This window comes from Crocuta crocuta, unplaced genomic scaffold, assembly GCF_008692635.1.
Source record: "Crocuta crocuta isolate KB4526 unplaced genomic scaffold, BGI_CrCroc_1.0 scaffold20, whole genome shotgun sequence".
Classification (NCBI taxonomy): Eukaryota; Metazoa; Chordata; class Mammalia; order Carnivora; family Hyaenidae; genus Crocuta; species Crocuta crocuta.
The window spans coordinates 2,008,298-2,028,413 of NW_027527932.1; the positions used below are offsets into that span (position 1 = coordinate 2,008,298).

At 41.4% G+C, this 20,116-nt stretch overlaps 1 protein-coding gene across 1 annotated transcript in view; it reads left to right on the forward strand.

Annotated features, from left to right (window-relative positions):
• The first annotated feature begins 5,513 nt into the window (after window positions 1–5,513).
• ARMC1 (armadillo repeat containing 1) overlaps window positions 5,514–20,116 on the forward strand; it is a 33,865-nt gene continuing 19,262 nt past the window's right edge. The window contains exons 1-2 of the mRNA XM_077751799.1: window positions 5,514–5,734; window positions 11,584–11,675. Of these exons, the coding sequence (XP_077607925.1) occupies window positions 5,552–5,734; window positions 11,584–11,675 (275 nt within the window). The 5' untranslated portion in view covers window positions 5,514–5,551. The remainder of the gene's footprint in view (window positions 5,735–11,583; window positions 11,676–20,116) is intronic.

Below are 20,116 nucleotides of genomic sequence, written 5' to 3' on the forward strand. Positions count from 1 at the left end.
CTCCCGGCGCGGCCCCGCGGCGCGTGCCCGCCAGCCCGGGGCGAACGTTAGCTGCGTCCCGTTCCTCGCCGTCCCCACACGCCCGAGGCTCACAAACCCTCGTACTGTTAACGGGCGTCGTCTTCGTCTCTCCAGTTGTTCTCTGGAAACTTGGTGTTTTGTGCCCCTGCACCCACTGCTGAGAATGGAAGGGCGTCGTGTCTGTCCCCATTCAAGGGAAACCGGCGTTCACATCTCTGTATGTCCTAAGGCCTTGGAGGCCTTCGTGCGGTGTGCAGCCCTTTGGTGAGAGTGTACTGATGTGTTAGGGCAGGTACTGGCCGAGTAGAGGTACCCACGAGATTAAGTATTGTTTGTGTTTGGCAATTGCTGGTGCTGCGCTCTGTGGTTTCAAGTCTTTTTTTTTTTTGGATCCTGACCATCACTCAAGATTATTAGGGGATTCTAACGGGGTAACCCCCAACTTCTCGAACAGTTAGTTGCTAATTAAGGGAGAGCCAGATATGAACTCCATGCTTACGATATTTTTTGAAAACTTGCTTAACTGAATATGGTTTTAGGTTGTGGGTGTGTACCCTTTGCAGCTCTTAGTTGTAAGAGACCTCACCTGTTCTTTGAGTTAAATGGTAAGTTTTGGCTGAAAGAAAAGAAAACCTTTCAAGCATCTGCTTAATGACAGTCTCACCTCGGTCACCTACGTTCTGACTTCCAGCAGGATAGGCCTCACCTGGGAGCTCGTTGGAAATGTCGAATCTCAGGCCTCCATCTGCTGAATCGGAGCTCAGTAAAGTTTGGGGAGGATACAGTATTCTCTTAGAATGATCAGTCCAAATTGAACAAAACAAATGAAAAAAAGGGCATTGTATCTGTTTGTTCCAATAGACTAGGAAACATTTTCACATTTTTCTCATTTGCTAGTGAGACCGATGTTCTTTACGTATGTCNACTCCATCTGCTGAATCGGGTCTGCTTGTTAACAAGATCCCTTAGATAATCGGAGCTCAGTAAAGTTTGGGGAGGATACAGTATTCTCTTAGAATGATCAGTCCAAATTGAACAAAACAAATGAAAAAAAGGGCATTGTATCTGTTTGTTCCAATAGACTAGGAAACATTTTCACATTTTTCTCATTTGCTAGTGAGACCGATGTTCTTTACGTATGTCTGTATCGTCAAGTTTGGCTTACTTAGAAAAGAGTGTTTAAAAAGCAATTAAAGACTAACTTGTAGCAGGGACTGGCCAAAAAAAAAAAATAAAATGATTGAGACAAGAAAGATGTTAAATACTACTGCTAACAAAGTTTCAAGAACCTTCTGTTTACTCACATACCGTCAGTTCACAAATTCCCCACCATAATTTCCCCCCACAGTTTTGTTCCTTTGATCAGGGGCTTCCAGTCATTTTCTTTGGAAGGAGCCAGTAGGTTTGCTGTTGTTAGTGGTTTTTTGAGTGTATTCATTTGCTTATATGGCAGTAAAACTAAAACATAGTGCCCAAATCACAGGGATGTTGCCAAGTAATTAAAGTATCTTGTAGAATTTTAACGTTCAAGGTTTCATTCATGTGTCTCTAGCCATATTAAAAAGAAATGTATTTATCAACCACTGTGAAGTTTTAATTGCTCATATTTGCACCAGGAATCACCTGGTGTGCTTATGAAAATGATGCTTTGGGCCCTGCCTCCAAGAATTCCTAGTGAGGGCTAGGTATGGGCCTTAGAATCTGCATTTTAATAATAATACCAGTTTAGTCTGATGTAGGTTATCCAAATCCACATTTCTTGGCATTAGTATTTTAAATGAAAAATGCAATTAGAAAGCAAGCTTATTTTCTCTTGAACTTAATGTAGTACTCCTTGTAGAAGAAAGGAAGAGTTTTTAACTTATATTATGGTTCATAGGTTGCTATAAAATTGTTCAGATCAGTATACTTATTTATTTGAATGTTTATTTTTGAGAGAGAGAGAGAGATACGCACAAAGTGCAAGCTGGGAGGGGTAGAGAGAGAGGGAGACACAGAATCCGAAGCAGCTCCAGGCTCTGAGCTGTCAGCACAGAGCTGAATGCAGGTCTTGAACCCATGAAGCGGGAGATCATGACCTGAACCGAAGTCAGACATTTAACTGAGCCACCCAGGCTCCCCAGATCAGTATATTTAAAAGATTATTTAAAAATTATCTTGAGATCTGCCAAATTTAGGAATAAGAGAGGGTAGGATAGAATAAATACCGAAATATGTCATTTAAACAACATTTTTTCCGGCCTATGAAGGCTAACATTTTTATCAAACAACCTGAGTGTGTGAAAATGATACAATTAATACAGAAAGACTAATTGTATCTAATACATGAATCTAACTTTTACTTATCTGTTTCCATTTTCTCAACTGTTAATAGCTATCTTATAAAAGCTGCTTGTGAATTGTCATACAGAAATATTGATCATTTAGCAGGATTCAGGCAATTCTCAGAGCAACTTGATATTGGCAAGAATATTAGATAAGGAAAGAAGAATGAACCCTACCTAACCCTGAGGAATTCTCTCTTGGAGGTTTTACAAAAACCCATCTAAGTTGGGGGAGAAATCATAGCTCTGTCTACCTTTCTTTCCTTCAGTTAAGTGCCGAAGGAAATGCAGCGCTTGGCTCCAGCGTCTGCCTGTGTTGGGTTAGGGTTTGGGTGCTTTGTGGTATTCCTGCCCCCTTCCTTGGCAGGTCCGGATTTGAGCCCTCTCCTGGTCTGCGGGCTTTGAAGATGGAAAGTTTTAAATGTTTTGACTCCTATTCATCTCAAAGGAACAGGAAAGGCCATAACCTTTTCAGTATCATTCCCACTAAATAGTTACTAACACCTTTTTAAAAAATGTTTAATTTTGAGAGGTATATGGAACACAATTAGGGAAAGAACAGAGAGAGAGGGGGAGACACAGAATCTGAAGCAGCTCCAGGCTCTGAGCTGTCAGCACAGAGCCCGACGCGGGGCTCGAACCCACAAACCGTGAGATCGTGACCTGAGCCGAAGTCGGACGCTTAACCGACTGAGCCACCAGGTGCCCCACTAACAAGTTAAGAATGGGGCGCTCCAGTTGTAAGGCCCTGCAAAAGGGACATCATCCAGAGCACTTGGTTCTTAAATGGGATTGGCTCTTCTGCCTTTCAGCCAGTAATTGGCTCTTCAGGTTCCAGTTTTGGATAAGATTCCTGCTGGTGCCCGCACGTAAACTCCTGGTGCTAGTTTGTAAACAGGGATGTTCAGGATGCCGATCTGTAGGCACCTAAGAGGCAGCATGCCCCCCAACCTGTCAGTCTTAGCTAGCTGCGTGTTCAGTCTATTGCTTTCTTCTAAATCCTTTTTTAAATTGCTCTAGTAACAGTAATATTTTCATCTTTTGAAAATAACCTGCCAAATACTATCTTGCTAAAGCCCTGTTTTCTCTGAGTCCTTCAGTTTTGCATTTGTTTCCATACTTAGATAATTTAATGTATATTTAATGATTTCTTTTTGCTATGTGGTATGAATTAAATTTGCTTAGCGTGGTTTTAAATTGCTTACAAATCATTCCAATACCATTTATTGAGTAATCTTACAATTTTTTTTATTGATTTTTGGCTCCATGTAACTTAAAACTGTTACTTATTGAGCATTTACAATGTGTCAGGCACCAGTCTAAACCCTTTTTTACATGTATTCTCATTTTACTTAGTATACCATTTGGTAGCTGCTGTAATTAGCCCTATTTTACAGATGAAGAAACTGAGACAAAGAGTAAGGGATTTGCCAGAAATCACATTTAACAAGTAGTGTAGCCTTAGTCTGACTCACTGCTTTCTTTTTTTAAAAAATTTTTTTAAAATGTTTAATTTATTTCTGAGAGAGAGAGAGAGAGAGAGACAGTGTGAGCAGGGGAGGGTCAGAGAGAGAGGGAGACACAGAATCCGAAATAGGCTCCAGGCTCCGAGCTGGCAGTCAGCACAGAGCCCGACACAGGGCTCGAACCCAGGAACCAGGAGATCATGACCTGAGCCCAAGTTGGACACTTAACCAACTGAGCCACCCAAGTGCCCCTGACTCACTGCTTTCTTATGTTGAATGTATAGGAATAGCTTTCCAGGGAGAAGTATTTCTCTACTGTCCTGTGCCCCCCACCCCCACCGCTTTACTGTTTATAGCTTTGTATGTTTCAATACCTGGTAAGGCCAGTTCTGCTTTATTATCCCACCCCCCCAGCCCCCGCTCCCAAATAGTCTTTAATAATAGCCTTTCTGAGTTAGAGAAACATTTTGTCCCTCCTCTCCTTCCCTACTTGTTGTTGTTTATGAAATTGGAATCAAACATCCTGATTGGGATGCATGGATGGCTCAGTTGTTTAAGCATCTGACTTCGCTTAGGTCATGGTCTTGTGATTCATGGATTCAAGCCCCCATTGGGCTCTCTGCTGTCAGCACAGAGCCCACTTTGGGTAGTCTGTCCACCTCTCTCGCTGTGTCTCCCTGGCTCTAGCTCTCTCTTTCTCTCAAAAATAAATAACTAAAAAAATAAATAAACATACTGATTGATTTGTGAAAAGTATTTACACCTTAATATTCTTACTGATAAGGAATAGGCTGTGTCACTTGGTTAATGGAAGTTATTTTTAACTTTCTACATATATGATGATTATTCCTTGATATTTTTTCCTTTGGCTTTTGTATGTCTAGCATGTTATATTTTCTAAAATACCCTGTTTACTTTTGTGGGAAAAAGATATTTGAATTTAAAAGGACTGTATGGAAAGTGGAAATACTTTAGGAATAAGATTTTAGCCCACTTCTATACAAACAAGCTTTTGTCACCTGGGGCAAGTTATTTAACTTCTGACTGTTTCCTTATCTGTCAAATAAATTACCTCAAGTTCTGTTTCATTCTTCCGAATATGGGGCAGGTGTACTTAGCTTCGGTTCAGATTCACCGTGATCTCCCCAACTCCCTGGGCCTCAGACACGGGGTGAGGCTGTTTTGTTCACAGCCTTCTTTGACTCCCTCCTTTTTTCTAGGGGAGTTTATCTTTTGTAAATCCAGTATGCTGGGTTTGTTCATAGATGAATAAGAGAAAGACTTTCAGCTAGCCACCTTTCCCTGAGGCACTTGTTTTAGGCTCCAGAAATGTTCTAGAGGAAAAAAGCTCTGGCAGTGGTGTGATTTGAGAAGTACAGTGAAGGTCATGAGCTTGAACTGTAAAGATCTTGTTTATTGTGACTTTAGTGTTAAAATATGTATTGCTAAACCTGAATTTATTGGAATATTGAAGATGACATATGTTCTTTAAACATTGTGCACACACAAATAACTTCATTTTTTTTTTTTAGTCAGTACTCTTATGTTCATTTTACTTAAACTGTGGAATTGCCAAGTCTCAAGTTTTTGTGTGATTTAGATTCATCTGTTTCTTTCTAAGGGTGTTGTAATCCTGATTATTTAACAAATGCCGTAATATACCTCAGCAGCCTAGAGCTAATTTTGCAAACCATTTCTACAGAATTTAAGAAGATTTTGTTCATGTGTATGGCATAGAAGATGAACTCTTCCTCCTCCACCATGAATGAAGAACCTGATGCTCTCTCGGTGGTTAACCAGCTACGCGATCTAGCAGCAGATCCATTAAATAGAAGAGCCATTGTTCAGGATCAGGGATGCCTGCCGGGCCTTATTTTATTTATGGACCATCCCAACCCCCCTGTCGTCCACTCGGCTTTGCTCGTAAGTTGCCTTTAGTAATTTCAGTCTCGGTGTTATGGTTTTGCATTTCGGGAGAATTTGAAAATGTTAGATGACCTGGTGAAAAATTAAAGTTGACTATAGAGCAAAGAGCAGTGAGTCTGTATTTCTATATGTGCAAACACATACGTACCTTTGACACAAATGGTAGCATATTATATGCGTGGAATGTTCTGCAGCTTCCTTCTTCCACTTAACAAGAAATATTTAGGGTTATATTTGTATGGATAGACACATTAAAAAGAGATTTATTGTTTTGTTTTTATTTTGTAATACCTTCATTAAGGTCTGAATCACATGCCATACAAGTCACTTATGTAGAGTGTATCACTCATCGGTTGTTAGTGTATGCACAGCGTTGCACAGCCGTCACTACAGTCCCACGTTAGAACATTTTCATCACCTCAGAAAGGAACTCCCCTTCCTGTTACCCCCCGGCCCCCCGGCCCCTTCCCTAAGTAGCCACTTTCTTTCTGTGTGTTTGCCTATTTGGGGAAAAATGCCTATATATTTTTTACGTAAATAGAATCATAGAATATGTGGTTTTTGTGACTGGTTTCTTTGAGCATAATGTTTCCAGGGTTCATCTACATTGTAGCATATATCAGTACTGTGTTCCTTTTTATGGCCAAGTAATACTCCATTGTAGGGAAATGCCACATTCTCCTTCTCTGCTTTTCAGCAGATGGACATAGCACTTATTTTAGTGTAAGATGGGAGGGAAAGATAAGGAAAGGAGAAGAACGGAGAAAAACATACAGGATCGTAGCTAATAGTGTAGAAGGAACTACCGTGTTCTGAGAAATGCAGGAACTAGAGAAATATGAAAGAACACTGCAATCAGGCCAATCTAGAAAGTGATCATTTCTCGAGGACAGATAATCAGGTTGCGTGACCAGTAGATGGCAGTAAAAAGAAAGGCAGCTGGGTGGAAGAGAGGAATAGTAACTGTCAAAGATTAAAGGTGATTTAAGAGAGGCGCCTGGGTGAATGTCTGACTCTTGGTTTCGGCTCAGGTCATGAGCTCACTGTTGGATAGAGCCCCATTTAGGATCCTTTCTCTCCTCTCTGTCCCTCCCTCGCTCTCTGGCTTTCTCGCTTTAAATAAATAATTAATTAATACACATTTTTTAAGTGACTTAAGAGACATAGCAGCAGCCAAGGATATGTGGACCTGACTTTTGGGTACTGATTTGAACAAATCAGCGATAAACATATGATGGCATGGAGCCTGCTTGGGATTCTGTCTCCCTCTGTCCCTCCCCTGCTTGCTCTCTTTCTTTCTCAAAATAAATTAAAATAAACTTAAAAAAATTTTTTTAAATAAAATCATAACAAAAATGTTTAAAAAAATTATTTTAAAATAAATCTTAAACTCCTTGGCCTTTTTCTGTTTATTTATTTACTTTTTGAGAGAGAGAGCAGGGGAGGGGCAGAGAGAGAGAGTGAGAGACAGAATCCCAAGTAGGCCCACATTGTCAGTGCAGAGCTGGACATGGGGCTCAAACTCACGAACTGTGAGCCGAAACCAAGAGTCAGACGTTTAACCAATTGAGCCACCCAGGTGCCCCACAAACTCCTTGCCCTTTACCTAGAGACTCATGAAGAATCCCCATTTGGTTTTAATTTTACAAGTTTGTACAGAGCAATAATAAATGCATTTTCCCTTTCAAAAATCAAACTTCATAATACAGATTTTCTATTTTACCTTCATAGAGTGAAGTTTAACAGAGACAAGTGAATAGAACAAACGGGAAACTTTCCATGGCCCCTGGTTTGGTTTTCTTTCGGTGTGAATCACAGTGAGGATAAGAGAGAGAGAGTTGGTCTCCTAGGTATTGGGGTAGAAGGAAGAAGGTGTGGGGTTTGTTTTGTTTTGTTTTTTGGTGGACTGGACTTGGCCCTATTTAAATTCAGAAGGCTAGGGGCTGCCAGAGTGGAGGCAGTTTGAAGAGGAGGCGCTTATAATTGCTACGGAAAATGGGACAGGTTGCGAACTGAGGAGAGAAAGGGGAGATTGTTCAGCAGGTTTGAGGGCCTGACTAGCTGGGTAACACTGGATTCATAGGGTGCCTACAGCTCACAAAACCCTTTTTTCACCTCCTTCAGGCCGCTGTAGGCCCTGGGAGGCAGATAGTTGGATTTGTTCAGGATGGATCCTTGGCCAGGTAAGTTATACAGAAGGCTAGGAATTGGCATTTAGGATTTTGGTAAGAGAGTGGTGGAAATGACAGACTGTAGATGCCAGGCTGACCAGGAAGGGAAGTCAAGTCATGGAGGGACAGCGAGAGACAAAGTGGGGGGTGCGCAGGTGCAGGTTCCCACTGGGGTGGAAGAGCAGCAGGGCTGTTTTTAAAGTTTGTCTTCACGATTGGCTTATTAGCTATACTCTTTCTTTTTTCTTTTTTTTTTTTTAATTTCTGAGAGAAAGAGTGTGTGCAGGGAGGGGCAGAGAGAGAGGGAGACACAGAATCTGAAGCAGCTCCAGCCTCTGAGCTGTCAGCACAGAGCCCGACGTGGGGCTCGAACCCACGAACCGAACTGTGAGACCATGACCTGAGCCAAAGTCGGACGCTTAACCGATGGAGTCACCCAGGCGCCCCAATACTCTTATGTTTCGTATGATTTCTAATAAGACTGCTGTGCTTCTTTGTTCCTCTCTACATAATTCCTTTTTCTGACTGCTTTTGTGACTTTATCACAGCTTTTCAGCAAATTATCATCATGTGCTTGGTATGGATGGTTTCCTTTGGGCGTTGGTTTTGTTCTCAGTCTGGGATTTGTTGAGTTGCTTGGTTGGGTCTGTGGTTTTATAGTTTTTATTAATTTGGGGAGACTGTCATCCGTTATCATTTCAGGTTCTTTTTAATGCCTCCTCACTCCCCTCCTGGGACTCCAGCTACATGCATGCTAGGCATTTCATGTTGTCCGAAGGGACATTGTTGTGCTGCTTTTTTTGTTTTTTCCTTTTAAGTCTTTTCCCTCCCTGTGCTTCATTTTGGATGGTTTCTATTGCTACATTTTATTTTATTTAAAAATATTTTTTATATAGGAGCAGGGCATTTTTTTTAATGTTCGGTTTTTTGAGAGAGACAGACAGACAGAATGTGAGCGGGGGAGGGTCAGAGAGAGAGGGAGACACAGAATTTGAAGCAGCTCCAGGCTCTGAGCTGTCAGCACAGAGCCCAACATGGGGCTTGAACTCACGAACCACGAGATCATGACTTGACCAAAGTCAGATGCTTAACCAAAGTCAGACACTTAACCAACTGAGCCATGCGTGCGCCTCTCTATTGATACACTTTAAGTTCACTGATCTTATTTTCTTTAGTGTCTAATCTCTTAACCCATTCAAGGTTGTTTTCATTTCAGGTATTATGTTTTCATCCTCTAGAAGTTACATTTGGGGATTTTTAACATCTTCCATTTCTTTCCTCACCATGCTCATGTTTTCCTACTCATCCTTGAGCATATGGAGCATATTTCTAATAGCTGTTTTAATGCCCTTATTTTCTAATTTTATCTCTGTCACATCTTGGTCTGTTTCTACTGCTTTTTCTTCCCTCCTGGTCAGATCCTTCCTCTCCCCTACTCTGTTCTGCACATTCTAGCCACCGGGGGTATGTCCTTACACCAGCCAGTTCTCACTTTCTGTGTGGACACCAGCTCGGTGTCCAGCAATTCAATTCGATTCTGAAACTACCCAGCTGGAGTTAAGTGTCAGACTCCCCCAATTTAAGGCTCATTCCCATGGGAGTGTTCACTTCAAAGGCCAGTCGCCGGTATCAGGTCCCCTGTATTTCTGACTGAGCAGCTATAAATTGGGTGTTCCAGGCTCTACCTCCTCAAGTTTGATAATTTATAGAATGTCTCCAGAGCTCAGGAAGCCACTTGACTTAACATTTACCAGTTTATTGTAAAGAGTACAAATGAATAGGTACATAGGGCAGGTCTGGAAGTGCCCTGAGGACAGTAACACTTGTCCCTGTGGGGTTGGGATGTGCCTGGCAGATGGATGTAGTCACCGATTCAGAAACTCTGGATCTCCTTGGTCAAGAGTTAACAAAAAAATTTTTTTTAAGGTTTACTTACTTATTTTGAGAGAGAGAGTATGTGAGCAGGGGGAGGTGGAGAAGGGGAGAGTCTCACGCAGGCACTGTGCAGTCAGCACAGACCTTGTGCAGGGCTGCAACTCCCGGAACTGAGATCCTGACCTGAGCAGAAAAACCAAGAGTCAAACCGACGGAGCCAGGTGCCCCTGTTCAAGAGTTTTTAATAGAGCTTAATCTTCAGCACCTCCCTACCCCAGTCAGTGGGTGGGGTTGAAAGTTCCCACCCTCTAATCTCTTGGTCTTACTAGTGACCAGCCCTATTCTGAGGCTATCTTGGAGCCTCAGCCTACCTCAGTTCTTTTACATAAACCCAGGTGTCATCAAAAGGGCTGCCTTACGAATAACAAAAGAAACTGCTGTCTCTCAGAAAATTCCAGGGGCTTTAGCCGCTTTGCACCAGGGACTGGAGAAAGATCAAATATTGGTTTTTATTTATACTGCACCACCCTAACCTCCCCACCTCTGATCTCTGCATCCTTAACTCAGCAAGACCACTGGGCTCCATTTGGGTTCCCCCTCCCTGTGCTAGTCTGAAAACCGCCTCCAGAGCAGTAAGATGGGGCACTTATAAGGCCCCCTCATATTTCTCTTCTCTCAGAAATTACAGTCCTTTGCTGCCTCTTAAGTGTGTTCAACAGATGTTGACCTGTTGGCTTTTTTGGATGGAGTGCGGTTCCCCATGGCAGTTAATCTTTTATGGACTGAAGTGAATGAACGTCAAGGTTGGGAGGAGATGCAGAAAGGATAGATTTCATAGATGGTACCATTTTCTGTAATTACCAGGCACTTGGGAAAGGTAGTCCAGACGACCAGTAGAAAATGTGAAGGTCAGCAGGCTGAAATGGCAGAGTTGTGGGTGTATTCCTGAGAATCTGGTACCAAAGTATTCGGTAAATGATTGAGATTAGGAGATCTGTAGAACAGCTAAATGAAATCCTTAGAGAATCAGCACGTGAGGAAATACTTGCAAAAATATACTTTAAGTTTTAAGAGAAAAGCATCCTAGAAAAGTTAAATTCACAAAGTAGAAATTTGTGTGAGTTCATCTTTTGTTTTTCAGTAAAAAAGGACATTAAAATTTTATGTTTTATTTATTGCTGGGAGAGAGAGAGAGCATGAACAGCTTGACGCGGGGCTCGAACCCATGAACTGTGAGATCATGACCTGAGCCAAAGTCGGACGCTTAACCTACTGAGCTACCCAGGCTCAGTTTTAATATGTCCAAAAAAGGATACGTTAAAGGTGAATTATAAAACTAGAGACAGTTTATTCTCTAAAGGTGTTTGTATGTTTTGTCTCACTCAGCAGTTTAATTAATATGTAAAAAGCATCTAGGAGGAAATGGTGGCTATTGAGACTACTCCCTAAAAATATTAAAGGAATGTGGTTCCTTCTCTCTCTGTCGAGATGAAGTGGTGAAAATAAAGGCGATGAAGTGGTGAAAATAAAGGCGGAGCAACCCAGTTTTGACCTTGCAGATAAGTTAGGGACCATTATTTCAAAGAGCAGATTCAGATACTTTAGCTCGAAGGATCATTTCTTCCCTAGGGGACTGCTGGGATTATTGCGTTTAAAGAAGAGTTTCTAAATATTTCAAAACCATTGATTCTAAAAACAAAAACCTATTTTTCATCTTCTTTCCTCTTGTGGTAAGTTAGTAATGACTTTAGTTTTGAACATTCTGAAGTTGTAAATTAACCTGCCACTGCTTTCGCGCAGGCGCTTCGGTACTTGGCAGAATGCCGAGCCAACAGAGAGAAGATGAAGGGGGAGCTGGGGATGATGTTAAGCTTGCAGAGCGTCGTGCAGAAGTAAGTACGGTGGGCGGCGTCTTCCTGTTCCCCGAGTGCTGGCTGTTAGTTACCACTTCGCTGAAGTTTTCATTCTAGTATGAAGGCACATTTTGTGGGTTATATGTCCAGAAATGTTCAGATCGTCAGTGTCTGATTATTCTTTTTTTTTTTAATTTTTAATGTTTTTTTATTTCTGAGAGAGAGACAGTGTGAGCAGGGGAGGGTCAGAGAGAGGGGAAGACACAGAATCTGAAGCAGCTCCAGGCTCTGAGCTGTCAGCACAGAGCCCGACATGGGGCTCGAACCCATGAACCGTGAGGTCATGACCTGAGCTTAACCGACTGAGCCACCCAGGTGCCCTGTGTGTTCTGATTATTCTTAAACATTGATATTAATAGTATTTATCAAAATGTTCAAATTTTTATTTAAAATGTTGATAAACATGGTTCTTCTGAATCATATTTTTATAAAGAGAAAATTTTACCTTGAAGTTTTGTGAGACATATATAAACAGAGCAATGCAGGTTACTAATCACATTTGAAAGTAAGCAGTTACCACAGTACCTTACGAAGTTCTTTTGCTACTTCATCCCTGTCTTACTCAAAAGGACCATCAGGAATGGATAATGAAGATGTGGTGTATACACACACACACACACACTGGAATATCACTCAGCTATCAGAAAGCGTGAAATCTTGCCATTTTGCAACAGTATGGATGGAGCTAAACTATATTATGCTAAGTGAAGTAAGTCCATCAGAAAGACAAAAACCATATGATTTCACTCGTGGGAAGGTGGGGAAAAGAGGGCAGGGCAGCAAACCGTAAGAGACTTAACTGTGGAGAGCAAGCAGGGGTGATGGGGGGGGCTGGAAGGGGACAGGTATTAGGGGGAACTGCTGAGGAGCACTGGGTGTCGCATGTGAGTGATGAATCACTGAATCCTACTCCTGAAAACAATATCACACTGTATGTAAGCTCAAATTTAAATTAGAAAAAAAAAAGCTTCATCAGTATCATGGCAAAAAAGTGCTTTTTATAAGATTTTCCTGAGCATTATTAAGACATTTCTTAGAGACTCGGAGCTATTTAATTTGAATATTAGCAGGTGGGTGGTTTTTAAGTGTACCTTTCAGCTTACTAAGCTTTTCACATTCATTGTCTTGTTTTGTTACAACTTCTGAGGTGGCTGGGCAGATAACAGTGTTATGGGTGAGGAAGACACAGGGCGTCCCGTGACTCGTCTGCAGGCCGTCGGGGGCGCCCGGTTTTCTTCCTCTTAGTGCTGGCTCCACCCACCGGCCCAGCTGGGTCTTCTGTTTTTCATACTTCTGCTTAAAAAATTTCTGTTTGTTTTAAAAGGTTCTTGGGTGGCATTTCAGAGTCTCTATTCCGCTTCAGTGTCTTGCAAGTGTGATGCAGCTCCCGCGTCACCGTCCGTCACAGCTAGTGTCTGAGCTACGGGAGTGGGACGCCCAGTCCATTCACGACCCCACCTCGCCTTGGAGGGTTCAGCTTGTCAGCTGCTCGCCTCGCTCCAGGCCACACCTAGTCTCACCTCGCGTCTCTGACGTGTGGGTGCTGCCGCTTCCGCACAGATTCCGCATGGGAACCTCACAGCCCGCGAGGGCATAAAAGGGTCAAGAATAATAAATACCCACGTAGTGGCCACTTTGCAGTTTCTTTGATTTGAGTGCTCACAGAAGTTCTTCTGTACTTCTGCTAAACGGTAAAATTGTATCAGTGAAGAATCATGTAAACAGATTTCCAAGGCAGTGTGCTTTTTTTCTTGGTGTTCTTGGCTTCTGGACACATTTTGTTTTATTAATCTTATTTTTCACAAATCTCTAAAATCTTTGTTCTTATGGGGTCAGCTGCCTGATAGGATAGTGCTGGGGTACCTTGATCTTTGATAATGACCAAATAGAGACTGAAGGTTTTTTTCTTGTTTTTATTCAAGTGATCAGTTAGGAATAATAACAGAAAATATTAATTGCCATCAGTTCTGTTAATTACTCCCTGTGGTTTGAGGTCAATTCCACCAGTAAAAATCTGGATTCTAGTTCTTTTTTTTTTTTTTTTAAATGTTTTATTTATTTCTAGGAGAGAGAGACAGCGTGAGCAGGGGAGGGTCAGAGAGAGAGGGAATCACAGACTGAAACAGGCCCCAGGCTCCGAGCTGGCAGTCAGCACAGAGCCCAACGCGGGGCTCGAACCCACAAACCTCGAGATCATGACCTAAGCGAAAGTCGGAAAGTCGGACTCTTAACCGACTAAGCCACCCAGGCGCCCCTGGATTCTAGTTCTTACTTGAGACAAAGAATCTCTTTGACCCTAAGTTTCCTTATCTAAAGCCTATGGTAACACCTGCAGAGTGACCGAAGATCCCGTGGGATAATATCTGTAGAAACGTTTTGTATATTCTAAAATGTTGCATAAAATAAAAAGGTTTCATGATTCTTGTTTCTAGTATGCTTTAATGCCATGTAGTTAACTATTTTTTTCAATGTATATTTTTGAGAGAGAGAGAGAGCGTGCACACAGGCAAGCACACAAATGGAGAAGGGGCAGAGAGGATGGGGAACAGGGAGCCCGGAGCGACTCTGAGCTGTCAGCACAGAGCCCCGTGCACGGCTGGAGCTCTCGAACCACAAGATCATGACCTGAGCCAAAGTTGGACACTCAGCCAACGGAGTCACCCAGGCGCCTCCATACAAATTAACTGTTTTTAGCTGGCATATTAGCTCTTGTGGAAACAGTGAAAGATTTAAGCATAATATGGATGCTTCTGTAGTGCAGTTTTATTCAATGACGAATTTAAGATTGTGTATTCCTTTAACAGGAATCGTTATTGAAGTTGAAAATATGTGGTAAAAATTATTTAAGTGTAAGGTATTAGATAAAAAATTAATGTTAATATGTTAAAGTGTACATTAAATTCAAACTTTAAAGATTTAGAGCAAGTTTTAGAGGTTCCATAGATTAAACCTGTAAAATAATTGTTTTGATTGGCTAAAGTTCNTGTTTTATTTATTTCTAGGAGAGAGAGACAGCGTGAGCAGGGGAGGGTCAGAGAGAGAGGGAATCACAGACTGAAACAGGCCCCAGGCTCCGAGCTGGCAGTCAGCACAGAGCCCAACGCGGGGCTCGAACCCACAAACCTCGAGATCATGACCTAAGCGAAAGTCGGAAAGTCGGACTCTTAACCGACTAAGCCACCCAGGCGCCCCTGGATTCTAGTTCTTACTTGAGACAAAGAATCTCTTTGACCCTAAGTTTCCTTATCTAAAGCCTATGGTAACACCTGCAGAGTGATCGAAGATCCCGTGGGATAATATCTGTAGAAACGTTTTGTATATTCTAAAATGTTGCATAAAATAAAAAGGTTTCATGATTCTTGTTTCTAGTATGCTTTAATGCCATGTAGTTAACTATTTTTTTCAATGTATATTTTTGAGAGAGAGAGAGAGCGTGCACACAGGCAAGCACACAAATGGAGAAGGGGCAGAGAGGATGGGGAACAGGGAGCCCGGAGCGACTCTGAGCTGTCAGCACAGAGCCCCGTGCACGGCTGGAGCTCTCGAACCACAAGATCATGACCTGAGCCAAAGTTGGACACTCAGCCAACGGAGTCACCCAGGCGCCTCCATACAAATTAACTGTTTTTAGCTGGCATATTAGCTCTTGTGGAAACAGTGAAAGATTTAAGCATAATATGGATGCTTCTGTAGTGCAGTTTTATTCAATGACGAATTTAAGATTGTGTATTCCTTTAACAGGAATCGTTATTGAAGTTGAAAATATGTGGTAAAAATTATTTAAGTGTAAGGTATTAGATAAAAAATTAATGTTAATATGTTAAAGTGTACATTAAATTCAAACTTTAAAGATTTAGAGCAAGTTTTAGAGGTTCCATAGATTAAACCTGTAAAATAATTGTTTTGATTGGCTAAAGTTCATGTGTGTGTGTGTGTGTGTGTGTGTGTGTGAAACGTTTATAAATAGTAGAGAGACTAAATATTTTTGTAAGAGAAGTGGTATGTCAATTCAGGTCTTAATCTTGGCATATCATCTGGAAAAGATCAGTTCAGGTCATTATCTTGGCATAGCATCCGGTAAAGAGGTCTTGAAATGGAGTAGAAATGGAAGAGGTTTGCTGTGGGGTAAGGCCTGTAAAGCTGTAGGAGGACGAAGCAGCATTAGGTGACGGGCTTTAGACTTGGATGCAGATCTGTCGTCTGTAAAAGGATAGTGGACAGGAGACTGAGGGAGGCGAGGAGTCCCAGGCTGCCGTGCAGATCTGAGATGAGCTCAGTGGGGAGCTCCAGAGCAAGGGTTCCCCTGCGAATGAGTCTAGGACGGGGCAGAAGTGGCCAGGCCCGGATGTCCCCACTGCTCAGTCCTTGGCTGGGGGCTGCCTGGGAAGAGCCAGGCCTTGATATAAAGGCTTGGATGATGTGATGGATCTCAAAGCAGCAGCTGGTAGCTCTGCTACTCCGCTCTCTGCAGCCAAAGAGCAAGCTTCTTTCTTAAACGGTGATCCATGCAGTGTATCTCCTTGGCTGCAACAAGTGACTCTGCTTTTTAGTTCAAAGTATAGTTTTTAGGACAGTGTGGTGATCATCTTAGAAATTTGTTGCTATATTTAAATGTTTTTAGAAGGTTAATAAAACTATATTTTGGCTTGTAAACATTAATACTATGAAGTATTAGAGAAGTATTAGATCAGGTTTCGGTTCAGCATGTTTAACTTTGTGTTGTGAACTGTCACATGGCTTGGACTTGATTTTCTTTTAAGAAATTAGGTTGCGCTGGCATTTTTCTTATCTTTTCATCTACTTGGTTCTTTTGGGTACCTTTATTAAAATCAGAACATGGGGCACCTGGGTGACTTAGGTAGTTAAACATCTGACTTTGGCTCAGGTCATGATTTGGTGGCCTGTGGGTTTGAGGCCCGTGTCAGGCTCTTTGCTGACAGCTCAGAGCCTGGAGCCTGCTCTGGATTCTGTGTCTCCCTCTCTCTCTGCCCCTCCACAGCTCATACTCTGTCTCTTTCTTTCTCAAAAATAAATAAACATTGAAAAATAATTTTTTTAATCAGAATGAAAAATTCTCATATAGGGCAGGATGAGTTTCATATATGCATAACTGATTTGGTAAATATGTGTTCTTTAGACATTATTTTGCATTGTGTCCTCTGTGTGTGTATTACTAAATACAGATTACTGATTTATTGATGTCCTAACCTAACTAGTTTGTGAATGACTGGCACCCCTTTATTATCTAGACCCCTTGGTTAGCCAGAGCACAGGAGATCTGTATTATACACCCCAGTTGCTTCCTTTGACGTGTTTATGACAGCCAGCCAGTTAGGATGGAATTCCAGTCAGTATTTCCGTTTCGGAGTACTGAGCTGAGGAGAGTGTTAGCTCTGATTCCGTGGAACTAACTCTGCAACTAAGGAAGCATAAAAATCTCCCCATACTCCAGAAGGACCCACGGAACATGATACTATGTTGTGGAGGGATGCTGCTCTATCGACTGAAGGGAAACCTTCCATTTGGCAGTGATTGAAGGGGAAGCCAAACAGCAGAAATAGGTATGGAAAGCAGACTTTGGTCTTCACATGGGAAGCCAAGAAAAATAGTTCATAAACCAGGAGAAATTCTGCATACTACAATTTTCACCCTTAATCACTATCTTATGTTTTGTTACAGAATTTTGCTGAGATTTTAACATTTATTCAACAGCAGGTTTTACTTGTATTGAGGTCAAATTGATGCTTATGGATTGATAGTTGAATTGACTTCAAAGCACTATTACTTTCAGTTCTCTGTCATTGAGAATAAATCTGGCATTATGTTCTAATTTTTAAATTTTTTTTAATGTTTTTATTTATTTCTGGGGGAGAGAGAGAGAGAGTGTGTGTGAGCAGGGGAGGGTCAGAAAGAGAGGGAGACACAGAATCCGAAGCAGCCTCCAGGCTCTGAGCTAGCTGTCAGCACAGAGCCCGACGCGGGGCTCGAACCCATGAACCGCGAGATCGTGACCCAAGCGAAAGTCGGACGCTTAACCGACTAAGCCACCCAGGCGCCCCTAATTTTTTAATTTTTTAAAAATGTTTTTTAAAATTTATTTCTGAGAGAGCATGAGCAGGGGAGGGTCAGAAAGAGAGGGAGACACAGAATCCGAAGCAGCCTCCAGGCTCTGAGCTAGCTGTCAGCACAGAGCCCGATGCGGGGCTCGAACCCATGAACCGTGAGATCATGACCTGAGCCGAAGTCAGACACTTAACCGACTAAGCCACCCAAGCACCCCCATTATGTTATAATTTTTTTTTAATTTTTTAAAATTTATTTCTGAGAGAGACAGCGTGAGCAGGGGAGGGTCAGAGAAAGAGGGAGACACAGAATCTGAAACAGGCTCCAGGCTCCGAGCTAGCTGTCAACACAGAGCCCGACGCGGGGCTGAAACCCACGAACCGCGAGATCATGACCTGAGCTGAAGTCGGACGCTCAACCAACTGAGCCACCCAGTCGCCCCTGTTCTAACTTTAATTTCTTTCATAAATAACAATTCATTAGATGTTAGAACCTTTTTACATTTTCTTTTTTAGTTTTGGATTCCTTTTTGGAGGTAATTTGTAAAATGTCAACTTAGGGGAACATCTAAATCTGGTTTAGACAACTTGTATTGGTATTTATAAGACATTGTAATTTATATTTTAGGAATAATAGTTCTGATATAAGATGCATTTTAGAAAAGTATTTGTGAATATCTAGTATGAAATATAAGTAAAAGCTACTTCAATAAAATGTCGCATCTCAACTTTATCTCATTTCACCTGGAGAACTCAGAATCCTAGATTGTGAAACAGTGCCGTAATAAACAGTAGTATTCTTGATAAAATCTTGGATGAAAAGTTTGTGCTTTATTTCTTTGTGTCCTTAATTTCCTTACATGTTTTTTATTTCTTGTTTGTTCTTTTTTAAAATTAAAATTTCTTTCAATCCATTTATTATTTATTTAATGTACATTTTATTTTACAGAGAGAGTGCAAGTGGGGGAGAGAGAGAGAGAGAAAAGGAGAGAGAATGAATCTTAAGCAGGCTCCATGCTCAGTCCGGAGCCCAATACAGGGCTTGATCGCATGACCTGAGCTGAAATTAAGAGTCAGACACTCAACCAGCTGAACAACCTCTGCACCCCTAACTTTGGTCAGCACACAAGCCCTGTTCTCATTGTTTCTATTTGCCTGGTCAGCGTTTGCCCATTCCTTTATATCTGAATCACTTTGTTTTAGTTGTGTCTTGTTTTGTGAGCCAAATGGAAGATCTTTTTATTTTACTTGGTGGCCAAGTCCATTTATATTTTTTAGTGACTGATATGTTTAATCTTAATTCATTTTTGTTATAGTTACCATGCATGCTGTGTTGTAGTAGTTGCATTTCTTTCTCTGCATGTGGTTTTCTTCTTTTACTTTGAAATTTTCTTTTCTTTTTTTAAAGTTTATTTATTTTGAGAGAGAGCACACAAGCAGGGAAAGGGCGGGGGGGGGGCGGAGAGCCCCAAGCAGGCTCCACATTCAGCGTGTAGCGCAACGCAGGGCTTGATCCCACGCACCATGAGATCATGACCGGAGCCGAAATCAAGAGTTGGATGCTTACGGTGTCCCTTACTTTGAAATTTTCTTCTGATACTTAAAAAGGTTTGTCTTACTGTTGCAGTGGTTGCTTTTGTACTTACACTTTCAAAAAATATTCTAAGTTATTTTTCTTAAACTTCCACTGTCTTGATTGTTCGTTTTAATGGTAATCTTTTGATTCCCACCTGTTACGTGTTCCATAGTCATTGAGCTTTTTCTACTTTAGTCTTTTCCCTTGTCCTTTTTCTTAAAATTGTTTGAGTGTAGTTAACACACAATGTTACATTAGTTTCCGGTGACTTCTTTTTCTTAAGTTCGGTTATTTCTGCTTTATCAGACACTTGATAGGTTCTTTCGTTCTCTTGTACGTTTGTTTTAAACTGATATCCACATTAAATACAGAAAATCCTCATTGTCCTTTTGCAAAAGTTTTTCTGGTTATTTCTTGGTTGGTTGAAACTCATTGTATTGTGTTTGCTCAAGTAGGGCTCAAACACTCCTTGACTTTCATGTTTAAAACTCTTTTTCTATAACCTTAATACTTGAAGGACAGCTGGACTAGATCCATGGCTTCCCTTTTGTTTTCTTGAGGTTCTTGAAAATGTTGCTTTGTTTTGCCTTGATTTTTATTTTGCTTTTGAGAAATCTGATGCCAATATATTTTAAAAAAAGTAAGGACAGTAGTAGTGGTTACTATATCAGGAGCATTCTTCCATATAACCATTTTCCTGCAACGGCATTCTTTTTTTTTTTTTAATGTTTATTTTTGAGATGGGGGAGAGGGAGGGGGGAGAGAGAGGGAGGGAGAGACAT